Source organism: Camelus ferus, chromosome 16 (assembly GCF_009834535.1).
Source record: "Camelus ferus isolate YT-003-E chromosome 16, BCGSAC_Cfer_1.0, whole genome shotgun sequence".
Taxonomy (NCBI): Eukaryota; Metazoa; Chordata; class Mammalia; order Artiodactyla; family Camelidae; genus Camelus; species Camelus ferus.
This window is the reverse complement of record NC_045711.1, coordinates 25,111,527-25,124,901: the sequence shown is the minus strand read 5'-3', so window position 1 is coordinate 25,124,901 and position 13,375 is coordinate 25,111,527. Positions and strand designations below refer to the sequence as shown.

Here is a 13,375-nt window from a genome sequence, read left to right as displayed (position 1 = left end):
TCTCAGCACCCTTCTGGAAAATCAATTGACCATAAATGTAAGGGTTTATTCCCAATTCGATTTCACTGATGTACGTGTCTACACTTAACGCCAGTACCACACTGTCTTGATTATTGTAACATTGTAGTAGTTGAATATATTTTAAACAATGAATATTAAGGGCTGGCCAGGTGTGGGGAGAAGCCTGCGGTTCCAAGGGGCACATGGCAGAGGTGGTGGACATTCTTTGACCTGATCCCAGGGCTGAGGGGTCCACCCTCTTCTCCGCTCTCCCACAGCTGGGCTCCCCTGGGTGTGGCCCTCAAAGCTCTAGGTTTTCATTGGAAGGACCCCTGGGCAGCTAAAACCCCAAAGAAGGGATCTCCACCCTGGCCTCCCATCCCATTCCGCTGGGAGGTGGAGTCTTTTAATCACACGCTGTCCCCATTCCACTCTTGGGGTCCTAGAACCCAGGGCGGCGAAAATCGAGAAGCTGGAAGGGGAGCAGGTGGGCTATGCAAATTGCATGCTAACCACGTGCAAATACACTCGCCTAGCCGGCGTCGGAAGCCGGAGGAGCGCGAGAGGTTAAGTGAAGGGGTGCGGGCCCTGGCCACGCCCTCCCGCCTCGCCTCGACGCCTCCTTGCCCGGCTCCCGGGCGGCGCGGAGGTGGTCCCGCCCACTGGCGCCCTGCGACCGGTCTCTGCGGGTCCTCGCCGCGGCCCCGGCGTCCCGCCGCCTCCAGCGCAGGCGGGGCAGGCCGCTGGAAGCCGCGCTCCGCGGGAGTGGAGCCGCCCCTCCGCCGCCTGGCCGAGCGAGCCGGTGAGCGGCCTTCCTGGGCCCCCTACACTCCCCGAGGCGTCCTCCCCCGCCGGGCTTCCTGTCGGCGCTGTCGCAGACCCGCCCCGCCGTGGGCCTCCGGGGCCCCTTCCCGACTGTTGGAGGAGAGAAAGCCTCCTGTCCCGGTCCTGGGCCTCCCCAGCCTGGGATGGCTGGGGACCCCCGTGGCCTGAGGGGTGAGGGGACAGGCACTACCCAAAGCCTGGCCTGAAATCTCCACGGGGGCACTGCCTGGACGTCCCAGAAGCCTCACCCAGAGGAGATCCATCTTGGGGAGGGTAGGAAACCGGGTGGAAACTGGATCTGGAAGGCAGGGACTGAGCCAGGGTGACAGAGGTCATTAAGTTCCTGTTGCCTATCCCATCCGCCTTCCAGGCTGTGGTCAGCTGGCCCCTCCAGGACTGTTGGGACACGTTTGGAGGCAGAGAGGAAGGAGGGTGACTTGCCCCAGCTGGCTCACCTCTGGAACGCCTCCTTCCTTCCAGGGCCCCTGCCAGGTGGAGGGTTGAAGGGCTTGTCAGCCCCAAGTTCAAGCTGGCTCTTGCTGCTCTTCTGCCTGGCGGGAACCCTACGGCTGCCTGTCCTGTGTCCTGGGCTTCAGGCCCGGGATCTTTCCTGATGTGTAGCCTGGGGAGAGAAGGGGGTTCTCCATTCTTTCACTGCTGGTGAGGCTGCTGGTTCCTCCTTCCCTCTCACTGGGACCATGGAAAGGGAGCAGAGGGAGAGGAGGCTGTCCCTCCACTCTGCACACCAGCCCCCTAACCTCAAACCCCTGCAGGAGAACTTCCGCTCACCCTTTTGCCTGCATCTGCAAGCTCAGAGGGACCAGGAACTGATCCTGAGGGCTTAGCTAGGCCTCTGTCATCAGAGGGGAAGCCCTAGAAACAGACCGGGGTCTGTGTGTGACGGGAGAAGGACAAGAGATGTCGTCTGAACTTTTTCCCAGCCCACAAACCCAGCTTCAGGCCACCTGGGCATGAAGGTGGCCTCAGTCTGGGCAAGAGGTCCCTTGCCAGAGTGAAAAGTCTCCAGCCGTATTTCCCTCCTTGCCCCAACCATGCACTAGGCAGCGATCGTGACTCATGGTTCCCGGTACAAAGGGAAGACCGCTTCTCTGCTGGGGCCAAGGTGGAACCAGAGCCCCCATCTCTTCTCTGCACTGCTTGAGTCTTCTGGAATGGACCTGCCTGCCAGGAAGCCAGGTCACCCTTTGTCCTGGGCTTGCCTACCCCCCAGGGAGCAGAGGTGGGTAATGTTAATATTACCTTTGTGCTCCACTGGAGGTGGGGGGTGGGGGGGGCGGTGAACAGGTCCCTTCTCGTGGTCTCGAAGGGGAGGAGGAGGAGCAGGGGTGACAGTGATAAACACAGAAAGGATCCATTCCAAAGTAGTGTGAAAACTACTATTAAGGAGAGAAATACAGGAAGGGGCCTAGCCCAGCCTGAGGTGGGCGTCAGGGTAGCTTTCTGGAAGTGCTGCTGGGGCTGAAACTTGAAAGACCAACCGGACTTCTTTCTGGCTAAGGATTTTGGAATCTCAGCAGCCAAGTTCCTAAGGAGGAACCAGCTTGCTGGGGGGGTTGGGGGTTGGGCAGAGGATCAACAGGACCTAAAAGCTGTGTGTGTGACCTGGGAGTTGGGGGTGTATGGGAGGGGACAGCCTCCTGGTGGAAGGCCGAAGTCTGCAGGGCAGCTCCCAGAGGGAGGCCGGAGCAAAGAGAACAAAGGTGCTTAGGGTTTCCTGGGCTCTGATTGTCCCTGGTGGCCTGAAGGGAGGACAAGCCATGAAGAGTCAGCTCCACTGAAAGGTTCAGAGGGAAGGTAGGTGCGGAACGAAGGTCAGAATTCTGGGCAGAATTCACGAAGGGAGAGGCTCAGAGGAGTAGGGCACTAAATCTTCTCCAAAGAGGGGCAGGACAAGGGTGAAGGAGGGGATGAGAGCTGGGGACAGGGCCTGGGGTCTCCCCATGTGTCTCCTCTCCTATCTCCCCTCTCTGCCACCTCTGATCAGTGACAGCCTGCTGTTCTGAAGAGAAACTGGCAGGGTTCTGGGGCTGGGGAGTGCCAGGGGTGGGGCGCCAAGAGGGGACAAGCAAGAGGAAGTGAGGGCAGTGGAGGAAGTCTGGCGGCCCTTCTGGGAGGAAGAGGGGAAAGTGGCCGGTCCAGGAAGACTGAGGGGTGGGGGGAGGGGGGAGCCACAGAGCAGGAGGGGGAGACATTCACAGAGAGGATCAGGTGGCACCGGTGGCCTTTCCACTTGCTGAGGGAACAGAAATCCTGGAAGGGGCGAGAGAGAGCCAGTTTGCTGGAGGAGCCCATATCTGAGGTTTGCCCCAAGCTTGGGGCTGGGCCAGGAGGATCTGGGCTGGGGGCTCTCTAGGGCCAGTGTCACGTGCAGGAGCCCTGAGGGCAGGAGGTGCTCCCAGCCCACACACAGGACTCAAGGTCTCACACACACGCGCGCAGGCACACACAATCTGAGGCTAGGATGCATGGCCCACTCACCATGGCAGGGCTCAGGGGAGGGAAGGGGGTCCTCTGGGGAGGGAGGAGGCCTTGTGCCTAGAGAAGGCATTGGAGCCTGTGAAGGAGGCAGTTAGGGTGGATCCAGTTTAGGTGCCTCGTTAAAGCTTCTGGGCCTAGGGGGAAGGTGTGGGATGCTGGGCTTGGCAGGAAGAGGGGTTTCATATTTCTGATAGTTTCCTGAGTTTCCAAGGATCTTCAGGACCTGGGGCTAAAAGGAGGGAGGCTGTGGGAACTGGAGCTCCTGGGATCCTTTGGCTTCACAAAGGCCCAGGCTGCCCTTCAGCCTACCAAAAGCAGCCCGCAGCCTGCAGTGTGGGTGAGGTCTGGGGCCCTGGAGGTCTAGCGAGTTGGGGAGAGCCAGGACAGGACGGAGGGGACTGGAGAAGGGCTCTGCATCTGGGAAGGGGTTGGGGCTTCGAGGCCTGGTTAAGGCAGCTTCTGTGATGGGAGTGTGGCCTGGGTGGTGTTGAGGAACTGAGTTAGGACTGAGCCAAAAATATGAGAATGTGTGTGTGTCTACACAGTGTGTGACCCTGTGTGTTTGTATGTGTCCGTATGTCTGTGTAGCATGTGTCTGTGTGCATTTGTTTGTATGTCTCTGGGCTTGTCTGAGTGTGTAAGTGTGTGTCTGTATGTCCATACGTGTCAAAGTATGACTGTGTGTGTCTGCACATGTGCCTGGGTGGTTCTGGGTGTGTCTGCAAGAACACATCTGTGTATGTGTCTGCACTTGTCTGTGTGAGTGTGTATCTTGCTATACATTCATGTGTGACTATGTGTGTGTGTGTGTGTGTGGTTTGTATGTGTGTGAGAAGCCCTTGCAGGTGGTAGATCATTATTCAGCCTGATTGTGGAACCTGCCTCTTGGCCGTGAGCCCCTTGGGAAAGGAGCACTGTAGGGTGATGTCAGGGGGCCTTTGGATGAAACCTGTGCCTTCTCCTTGAAAGCTGCTGGTGTGCTGCCCTGGTTTAGTGTTCTGTGTACCCTCCTTGGCTGCACCAGCACCAGCTCACTCACCGTGGCCTTCACGACAGCACTGACAGTGAAGCTGGCTGTTAAATGTAACATTGCGAAAGCCCATCTTTGTGAGCAGGAAGCCTAGTTATGAATATTTGAAAATGTATGAGTGTGCTTCTAGGGGCATTGGGACTATGCTGGCTCTAGAGGTCTCCTCCATTCTACAAGCAATTATTGAGTTCTTGCTGTGTGCGGTGGTGGTTGGGGGGTGGCTAGGAAGTCCCATCTGCTGACCACTAAGTGATGTAACAACTGGAAAGAATTCCACTCACCTGCCTGCCCCTCCTGTCCCTCCTGCCAGACTTGATCTGGAAAGTAGGTGAAAGGAGATGCCAAGGCCAATGCATGGGCATGTGGCCACCTCCCAGGGGGCGGTGCCCCTCTGTGATACCTGGTGCTGGGGCAAGAGGAAGGGACGGTTTCAGCCGCCCAGGGAAGGTGGCAGGTGGGCCAGGGGAGCGCTGGCAGCTCCATTCCGTCCCTTCCTCAGGTGGCCCAGGCAGCAGTGGCAGTGGCGGTGGCGGTGAGGCTGTGGCAGCAGCATTTGTAGCCAAGGATGCCGCAGGCCCTGGAGCGTGCGGAGGGCTGCTGGTCCTGGGTGGTGCTACTGGCCTGCCTGGTGGCCCAGGGCCTCACCCTGGGCTTCCCCACGTGCATCGGCATCTTCTTCACCGAACTGCAGCATGAGTTCCAGGCCAGCAACAGCGAGACCTCCTGGTTCCCCTCCATCCAGACAGCCATGCTCCATGCAGGGGGTGAGCAACCTGGGGAGTGACCCTGGGAGGGGTGAGAAGGAGCCTGGGGTGGGAGAGGAAGCCACAACCTCCCTGGCCTCCTGGGTCTCTCTCTCTGAGGCCACTGGTTCCTCCTTGTCCAGTGAATTCCTAAGATTTCATCTGATTTCAGCAGGGCCAGTCCCCCTGCCTGGAATCCCGCTGGGCTGGGCTGGGATGAACTGGGGAGGGGCCCAGGGTGGGGAGGCCCCTGAGATGTAAAGCTGGTCCTCTTGAGTACCGCGGGAGGATGGATCCCGACGGTGGTAGTGCCAAGCACTCAGCACAGACTGGAGGAGGAGTGGCTTGGGGTCCAGCTGGGTGATCTCTCTGCACCTGAGTGTTTTCCTCTGCAATATGAGGGTAACACTCAGCATCCCATCCTGCTCACCTCCCACATGGGGTTGCAGATCCTGGCAGGGTCTGAGAGCTAGGGCACTGTAAGCAGCTCTGAATTAGTGTTTGGGACACCCTCATCTCCAGGGTTTCAGGACAGGAATGGGGGGCTCAAGGAAGACACTGGGTGCAAGATAAGGGCAGGGCAAGAATCCCGTCTCTCATCAGGAATCAGAGGAGGTGTTGCCGGGGTGGGGAGATGGATGGAAGGCGGCCTCCCTCATTTCCTGATTGACTCTCCAGGAATGTGACCACCTCACCCTGAGCCTGGGAAAAGGGAGGGGCAGGGGCTGCCCAGAGTGTTCTCCATAACAACCTTGGGCTCAGGGGTCTGCCCTCCACTCCTGGGAGCTCTCCAGGGAGACCCAGCAGGCAGTGACCTCAAGGGGGATCCTGGTCAACTGGAGCCAGATCTCATAGCCCGCAGGGCTCGCCCCACGCATAGTGTTTGCTTGTCTCAGCTGAGCCATAACCCTGCTACCTCCTGCCCCACCCTCCACCTGGCACCAGCAGCTGGCTTATTATTCCAGGTCCTTCCCTCAAATTGCTAGGGAAGTCAGACTGGGATAGAAGCCACCCTCGCTGGAACGACCCCTGAACGACCCCTGCAGGTTGGGGCCCAGGCTCAGGGCAACATGCAAGACTAGGCCTGGCCCAGACCACATAACCGTTTTGTTTTGTTTTTTTGCCTGCAAGTTTGGGCAAAAATGGCAATCCCAGAGGGCTCCTTCCCTGCAGCCAGAGAGGGGTCTGGTCCAGGGGCTAGGAGCCAGGCACCTAGTGTGGACCCCACTCCCCAGCCAGCTTTAGACTCATACCTAGCAGACATGCCAGCATCTCAGTCGGCCTGGGACTCCGGTCTGTCTGTCTGTCTCATGTACACACATACCTTTAGCCCATGCTCATTCAGAGTATTGCAGAAATTTTAAACTTGAAAATATCCTTGATCCTAAGTACCCCTCACCCCCTCACATTTTAGCGATGGGGAAAGCAAGCCAAGCACAAAGTGCAAGGCCTTGCCAAGGTTGTAGGGTGATCTCAGGGCAGAAGCAGCGCCCCTGCGCAGGTAGCACCCTGCGTCCCAGTGCCCTGTCCCCAACTCAGTGACTCAGGGCTTTCCGCAATGTCACCTTTCCAAAGTCAGGCCAAAGTATGAAGGCGGGGTCAGCGGTCAGGTCCACTTCAACGCCTTGCCTCTCCCTCTACAGCTGCCTCTCCCTGATTAACTCTAAGGATGGGCCCCTCGCTTCCTCTGTTACTCCCATACTCTTACTGGCTCACACCTACACATCCTCTTTCCACCCAATCATGCAGACTCATGCCTTGTGCACACATACATTTTCCCTGTCCCTTTGGCTCCACTCTGGGAGGGTGACTCTGGAGAAACTTCATTATGTGTACTTGGGGGCAGGGCTCTAGGCAAGGGGGGCCCTGTGAGGTGTGGTGTGGCAGCTGGATGGGACTGGCTGGCTTCTACTCTGGGTCTGGACTGATGAGAAAGCAGCTTAGGTTTGGGGATGGGGACCGTGGAGGAGAACAGACCCCTCTCCACCAGGGGCAGGACATCTGAGTACAAATCTTCGGTGGTGGCTGGAGGGTATGGGGGAGGGGAGAATGTACCCCACCTGCTTTTCTCCAGAGCACCCCAAGAGGCCAGAGCAATGGAGAGGGAGTGCTGTGGCCAGTCTTCTTGAGGAGGGGGAGCGGGGAGCAGGGCCTGGAGGTGCTCACTGTGATTTAGCTGCCGTGGGACCCTCGCCCACCCAAATAGGTCACAAGCCAATCATGCTTCATCCAGATGGAGGAGGCCTCAGGTCAGTGCAGTGAAGGGCCTCAGTCTGCACCTCTGAGGAGCTTTGTCAGGGTCAAATTAAATATTTGTGCCCTTTAAGCCACCTGCTAGTTCCTACTGGAACCCCCTCCCAAACCCTCTTTCCCCTCCCTCGGACCCCTCTCTTTCCACTGCCACCTGCTGGCTCCTCCTCCCCACAGGACCCCTGTGCAGCATCCTGGTGGGACGCTTTGGCTGCAGAGCGACGATGATGCTGGGGGGCGCGCTGGCCAGCCTAGGCATGGTGGCCAGCTCCTTCTGTCGCACCCTTAGCCAGCTCTACCTCACGGCAGGATTCATCACAGGTGACTATCATTCCATTTCAAGAACTACTGGGTCAGTCCTGGGTGCAAGACTGAAAAGGGCCAGGCACAAGCGCACAGGGCAGCACGCAGAGATCCTAATCTCCAGGGGCTGCTTACAGTCACATGAGGCCGAGGAACAATGAGCATATAAAAAAGGATTATCTCTGATCATGACAAGGGGCTGAGAAGACCGGGCAGCTGATGTGATAGTGTCCTGGCTCTGGGCGGGAGTGGGCAGAGATTAAACAGGAGGTAGCATGACCAGGACAGCCAGTGCAGCGGGTAAAGCAGGGTTGGGGGAGGTTGCTACTTTCAACAGGGAGGTCAGGGAAGGCCCTGCCGAGAAGGTGACATTTGGGCAGAAGGCTAATGGAGGTGAGGGAGTTTGCCAGCAGACTCTCTGGGGAAGAGCATTCAGGCAGTGGGAACAGCAAAGGCAAAGGCGCGGAAGTGCGCAAGGAGCAGCGAGGCGGCCGATAGGATGGAGGGGCATGAACGGGTCCGAAGGGTCAGGGGGAGGCTGGATAGGGGTTTAGTTCCTAAAAGGTTGTGCAGTGGGATGGGAAGCCATTTGAGGGGTTCAGGCAGAGGGGTGAGTGGCGTTATCCAGCTGCCGCCGTTTGTGAAGCACTGCTCTGGCTGCCGTGTTGAGAAGACACCTGGGGGTCTGGGCTAGGAGCTGGAGGACAGGTCGGGGTGTGGTCATCACCCAGGCGGGAGGTGGTTGTTCCTTAATCTAGGGTGGTATGATGGATGAGATGTGGTTGGGTTCGGGATCGCACATGAGGAGCAGAGAAGAGACCAGGACCACCCAAGTTTCCTAGAGCTGAAAAGGGTGACATCGAGGTTTTTTGCCCTGAGTCACTGGAAGAATGGGGTAGCCGCTAACTACGATGGGGAAACTAGGAGGGAAGCAGGCATGCAGGGGGATGGGAAGCTCGGGGTTGGACGTATCCAGTCGGGTTCAGAGAACAGGCCCTGAGCTGGAGCGGGCTGATGGAGAATCATGAGATGCCTGGTATTCGAGTCTTGAGATGACATGAGGTACTGTCCTGTCACTGAGGGAACGAGGGAGAATGGCTGAAGAGGACTGAGGCCTGAGGCCCAGGACGCTCCAGTGCTTAGTGGCCTGGGCAGGAAGAAGGAACAGAGAGTAGGAGGAGAACCAAGAGAGTGGGGTTTGAGAAAGGAAGTGAGGAAGGTTCCTTGGGAGGAGGGGGAGATGGACTGTGTGAAGCTGCTGATGGATGAGACCGAGGAGAACCAGACTCTGTCTTTGGCTTTGACAACATGGAGGTTGGCAGCCTGGAGAAGAGGAATTCAGGAACAGCAGTGAGGATGAGTCTGATTGAAATAGGTTCAAAAAGGAACAGGAGGAGGGAAACTGGAGACAGTGAAGATAAACAGTATTTCCAAGATATTTTGATGGAAGAGGAGCAGAGAAATGGGCTGGGACCCAGAAGAGACTGGGGTCCAGACAAAGTTTTGTTTTGTTTTAATGGGAGAAATAACAATGAAGGAGAATGATCTAGTCAAGAGGAGAAAATGGACTACAGGAGAGGGGAATTGCTGGAGGGATGTGCCTTTGAGCAGACAGGGTGCAGGGCAGGTGCAGAGTGGGTGTGGAGGTGGCATCTGGGTTGAGTCGAGAAAGGAGAGTCTGCAGGAAGCATATTCCAGGCAGAGGGAACGGCAACTGACTGCAATGCCAAGGTAGCAGGCAGCTTAGTGTCCAGAGGAAGAGAAACTGATGTGGCTTGATTGTGGTGAGTGACAGGGAGAGTGGCCTGAGATGGCACCCAGGAGGTGGCCAGGGGCCAGACTATGCAGAGTCTTCCAGGGCTTAGTAAATACTTTGGCTTTTTTACCTGGATGTGATGGGAAATCTTTGGAAGGTGTTAGGCAGGGGAGAGACTTAACCTGATTTAGGTTTTTGAGGATCCCCAAGTGCTGTGCCGAGGGAACAGGTGTGCCCCTGGCAGCCTCAGGAGGACAGATGCTTCTAGGGAGGTGATGAAGCATGCTGATGCCATCTTAAATCCCTGGGGACCTGGGGTCTGGGCCAGAATGGAAGGAAGACAGACCTGGGACATGACCCCAGGACCCCCGTGCTGGCTGCACCCTGGAGCTGGTCTCGCCTCTCCTTCCACAGGCCTGGGCATGTGCTTCAGCTTTCAGTCGAGCATCACCGCGATGGGGTTGTACTTCACCCGCTGGCGGGTGCTGGCCAATGCACTGGCCTCAGCAGGCGTCTCCCTGGGCATCATGCTCTGGCCACTGCTCTCCCGTTACCTCCTGGAGGACCTCGGCTGGAGGGGCACCTTCCTCATCTTCGGTGGGGTTTTGCTCCACGGCTGCGTCTGCGGGGCCATCCTGAGGCCCGGGGCCATCCTGAGGCCCGTGGCCACCAGTGTGGCCCCCAAGATCAGAGAAGACCTCCCTCCGCCTTCCAAGAGACCCACACGTGGCTTTCTGGTAGCCTGTGGTCAGGCCATCCAGCGCCACCTGGCCTTTGACATCCTGCTTCACAACGCCGGCTACCGTGTGTACACGCTGGGAGTCGTGTGGATGATCATGGGTTTCCCACTGCCGCATGTCTTCCTGGTGCCCTATGCCACGCGGCATGGGGTGGATGAGCACAGGGCGGCCCTGCTCATCTCCATCATCGGCTTCAGCAACATCTTTCTGCGGCCCATGGCTGGGCTGGTGGCGGGCCGGCAGGACTTTGCCAGTCACCGCAAGTACCTGTTCAGCTTGGCAACCCTGCTCAACGGGCTCACCAACCTGGTGTGCACAGTGTCGGCCGACTTCCGGGTGCTGGTGGGCTACTGCCTGGTGTACAGCGTGTCCATGAGTGGCATTGGTGCCCTCCTCTTCCAGGTCCTCATGGACATTGTCCCCATGGATCGGTTCCCCAGTGCCCTGGGCCTCTTCACCATCCTGGAAAGCATCTCCATCCTCATCTCCCCTCCACTGGCTGGTGAGGCCCTGGGAAGAAAGGGCGGCCAGGTGTGGCCTGGGTGGGTAGGGTTTGTGGGGAGGGGCGGTGCAAATAGGAGCAGTCTGGACAGATTTCGGCCCCATTCAGCATCTCCAGGGTTAGAGACTTGAATCGGATTTTCTCAAGCATCCCAGGGGACTGAGTTCACCCTTTTCCCCAACTGGCACTCAGGGTACGAACAGTTAAAAAGAAGGCTTTTTCTACCAGACTTACCCAAGACCTTTGTCTCCCTCTCCATACCTCTGTGTTGTCTTATCAGTAAAGTGGGGATGATAATGGAATCTACCTCATAGGATTGTTGTGATGATCACAAGTCATATTAAAGAGCTCAGTAGAGAGCCTGGCACATGGTAAGCTATGAATGTGTTTGCTGTTATTAACGTCCTGGTTCACCCACTTCCTGCCTGTGGGACCTGGGCAAGTCATTTTCCTTCTCTGAGCCATGTCATCTGCAAAATGCAGATAAGGACACCTGCCATAACCATTCATACACCTGTGCCAGTCACTGGGAGGGTGTGGCTGAATCGAGAACTAGTCCCCACCCCTCAGGGCTTACCTTTTGATTGAAGAGATTAAAGCAAAGAGGCACCTTAGTGATCATAATGGTGATTTGTGCCCAGAGGGAAATGAACAGATATGGAAGCAGAGACCCACACGAGTGGACTTGTTGGGCCACTGAGTGTGTAACATTCAGAGTAAAGGGGAAGGTTTGTGAAGCCCGTGGGGGTGGAGGGCAGTCGACAGACAACACAGTTATTACATTAAGACCTTCCTGAGTGTGGCATTGGAAATCCCAGTTTCCAAGGGAGTTCTCCAAGCCAGCAAGGGGGTAGAACTATACAGGAGGAGGTATCACGGGCCCAGGGCGTGGCTGAGCAGATATCCCAGACTCCACTGCCCCTTGAGTCCTTGGCTTCCTGCCACCAAGGGTAGAGGAAACATGCCCTTTAATGCCCTCTGACCCAAAGACTCTTCCTGCCCAGTACCAGGGCTGGTTTAGTGTTTCCTTTCATTCAACAAATACCTATTGAGTGCCTACTAGGTGCCAGCCACAGTTCCTAGTACTGGGGATGCAGCAGAGACAAAAATAAAACCCCTGCTCTTGCTGAGCATGCAAGTTAGCAGGGATCAGAGAGTCAGGGGAGGCCCAGTAGCCTGGGCAGTGGCCTAATTTTCTCTTTTCTCTCTGTCCCTCAGGACTCCTCCTGGACACCACCAACAATTTCAGCTACGTTTTCTATATGTCAAGCTTCTTCCTTGTCTCAGCCGCCCTCTTCATGAGTGGCAGTTTCTGCGCCCTGAGGAAGAAGGAGAGGCAGAGCCGGCAGGTGCAGGCAGAAGGAGCCGTCACGGAGGCTGCCCCAGAGGGGACCCTCACTGTGGAAGACACAGACAGTTCCGAGAAGCGGCTGCACACGGAGATCATGTACGTGACCAGTGTCTGATCCCCGGGGTCACTCACAAGTGTGAGCAGCATCTGAGCCCTGAAGTCAGTGACGACTGCCTCCGTCCAGGAATGGGATCTGGCTGCTTCGCCAGGGGCCGGGGTGAAGGGCTGCCCAGGAAGCCTGAACCTGAGGCTCTGCTCTGCCCATTGGGACTCAGCTGGGAGCTGGGACCTTAGGGGCTGGCTTCAAAAGACTCAGGGTTCCTTCCAACTAGCAGAATCCAGGAGCGGGTCCTCCTGACTTTTTTTCCTTGGGTACCATGGTACCTGGGGCCCTGGAAGGTGGGTCTCAGACCATCTCGGGTCTGTCATGGCCGGCTTGGCTCGGCTGGCTGCTACCGCTGCTGCTACAGTCAACACACTGGACCCTCAGGTCTGGCCTGGGTGCCCCCCATGTTATCTCTTTGTCCTTCCCCACCCTCCAGACAGTTCCAAAGAGCTCAACCCTCCTCTGAGTCCCTCCTGACCCGCTTCTTCCCTTGCCTAGCCTCCTGCTGACTGGAACCTGGGGAAGAAGGGCCTTGTGAGAGAATGAGTCGTGGCCTGTGGTGGTAGAGGGCCAGGCTGAGGGGTTAGCCTGGAGGCAGGCCCGGGACAGATTAAATGTCGGGTGGAGTACCCGTCCTGGTGTCTGTGCAGAGAACTGGAGGGGAGCCCCTGGCTTGGGTCCCAGAATCAGTGAAGTCTGAGGGGCCCCTGCACACTTAGCAGGCCTGCTCCAGCATCTCCTCCCTCCTTGGGAAGATTGGTGCTGGGGTGGGAGGATGCCAGACATCTGACCAGGGGATGGAAGACTGCTGGGCAGGGCCCGAGGACCTCTGTGAAAATGGAGCTGCTTTTGCCACAGAAGCCCTTCCACTCCCCTCTCCTGGCATCCGTTTCTCCCTACTGTGTCCAAGGTGTCAACCTTGAGGTAAGTAGCTGGCTGGGCCAGCTGCCAAGCCATTGCTGCTCCCTGTTGGCCCGTGCGTCTGGCCTGGGAGTCAGAGCTCCCCACCACACACACTCTTTTCGCTGGTCCCTTCCCTGAGGTCATCCCATGAGGGCTGGCTGTCATCAGCCCAGGCTTGTCCCAGCTGGGTACCAACCAAGGGGACAGGCAAACAGAGTTTGTTTGAACTCCACACAAAAACATTTTCTGCAGCATACTATAAACTCTGAACTAATGAAGCTAGAAAACAGAGGTCTGGAGTAAGTTTCCTCCCGCTCCCCTTCAGGGCTGTCCCGTCCCAGGACCTTGTTTGTTGATTCAAGCTCAA

General features: G+C 57.3%; 1 protein-coding gene across 5 annotated transcripts; it reads left to right on the top strand.

The window, feature by feature from the left end:
- Positions 1-642: 642 nt before the first annotated feature.
- SLC16A5 (solute carrier family 16 member 5) lies at positions 643-13,295 on the top strand. Of its 5 annotated transcripts, XM_014552160.2 has the most exons (6): positions 1,116-1,485; positions 1,887-2,065; positions 4,854-5,118; positions 7,525-7,668; positions 9,821-10,648; positions 11,867-13,295. In XM_014552160.2, the coding sequence occupies exons 3-6, from the start codon at positions 4,920-4,922 to the stop codon at positions 12,112-12,114; spliced, it is 1,419 nt and encodes a 472-aa protein (XP_014407646.1). In that variant the 5' UTR covers positions 1,116-1,485; positions 1,887-2,065; positions 4,854-4,919; the 3' UTR covers positions 12,115-13,295. The 5 variants fall into 5 exon arrangements, with proteins under 5 accessions (XP_032312746.1, XP_032312744.1, XP_014407646.1 ...); XM_032456853.1 differs by lacking the exons at positions 1,116-1,485; positions 4,854-5,118 and adding an exon at positions 645-802; XM_032456854.1 differs by lacking the exon at positions 4,854-5,118 and having other exon boundaries at positions 1,117-1,485.
- The last annotated feature ends 80 nt before the right edge of the window (positions 13,296-13,375 follow it).

Coding starts and splice junctions, on each gene's coding strand:
- SLC16A5 (XM_014552160.2), top strand. CDS start 4,920: ATGCCGCAGGCCCTGGAGCGTGCGGAGGGCTGCTGGTCCTGGGTGGTG. Junction 7,669..9,820: donor CACGGCAGGATTCATCACAG/GTGACTATCATT, acceptor CTCCTTCCACAG/GCCTGGGCATGTGCTTCAGC. Junction 10,649..11,866: donor CATCTCCCCTCCACTGGCTG/GTGAGGCCCTGG, acceptor TCTGTCCCTCAG/GACTCCTCCTGGACACCACC.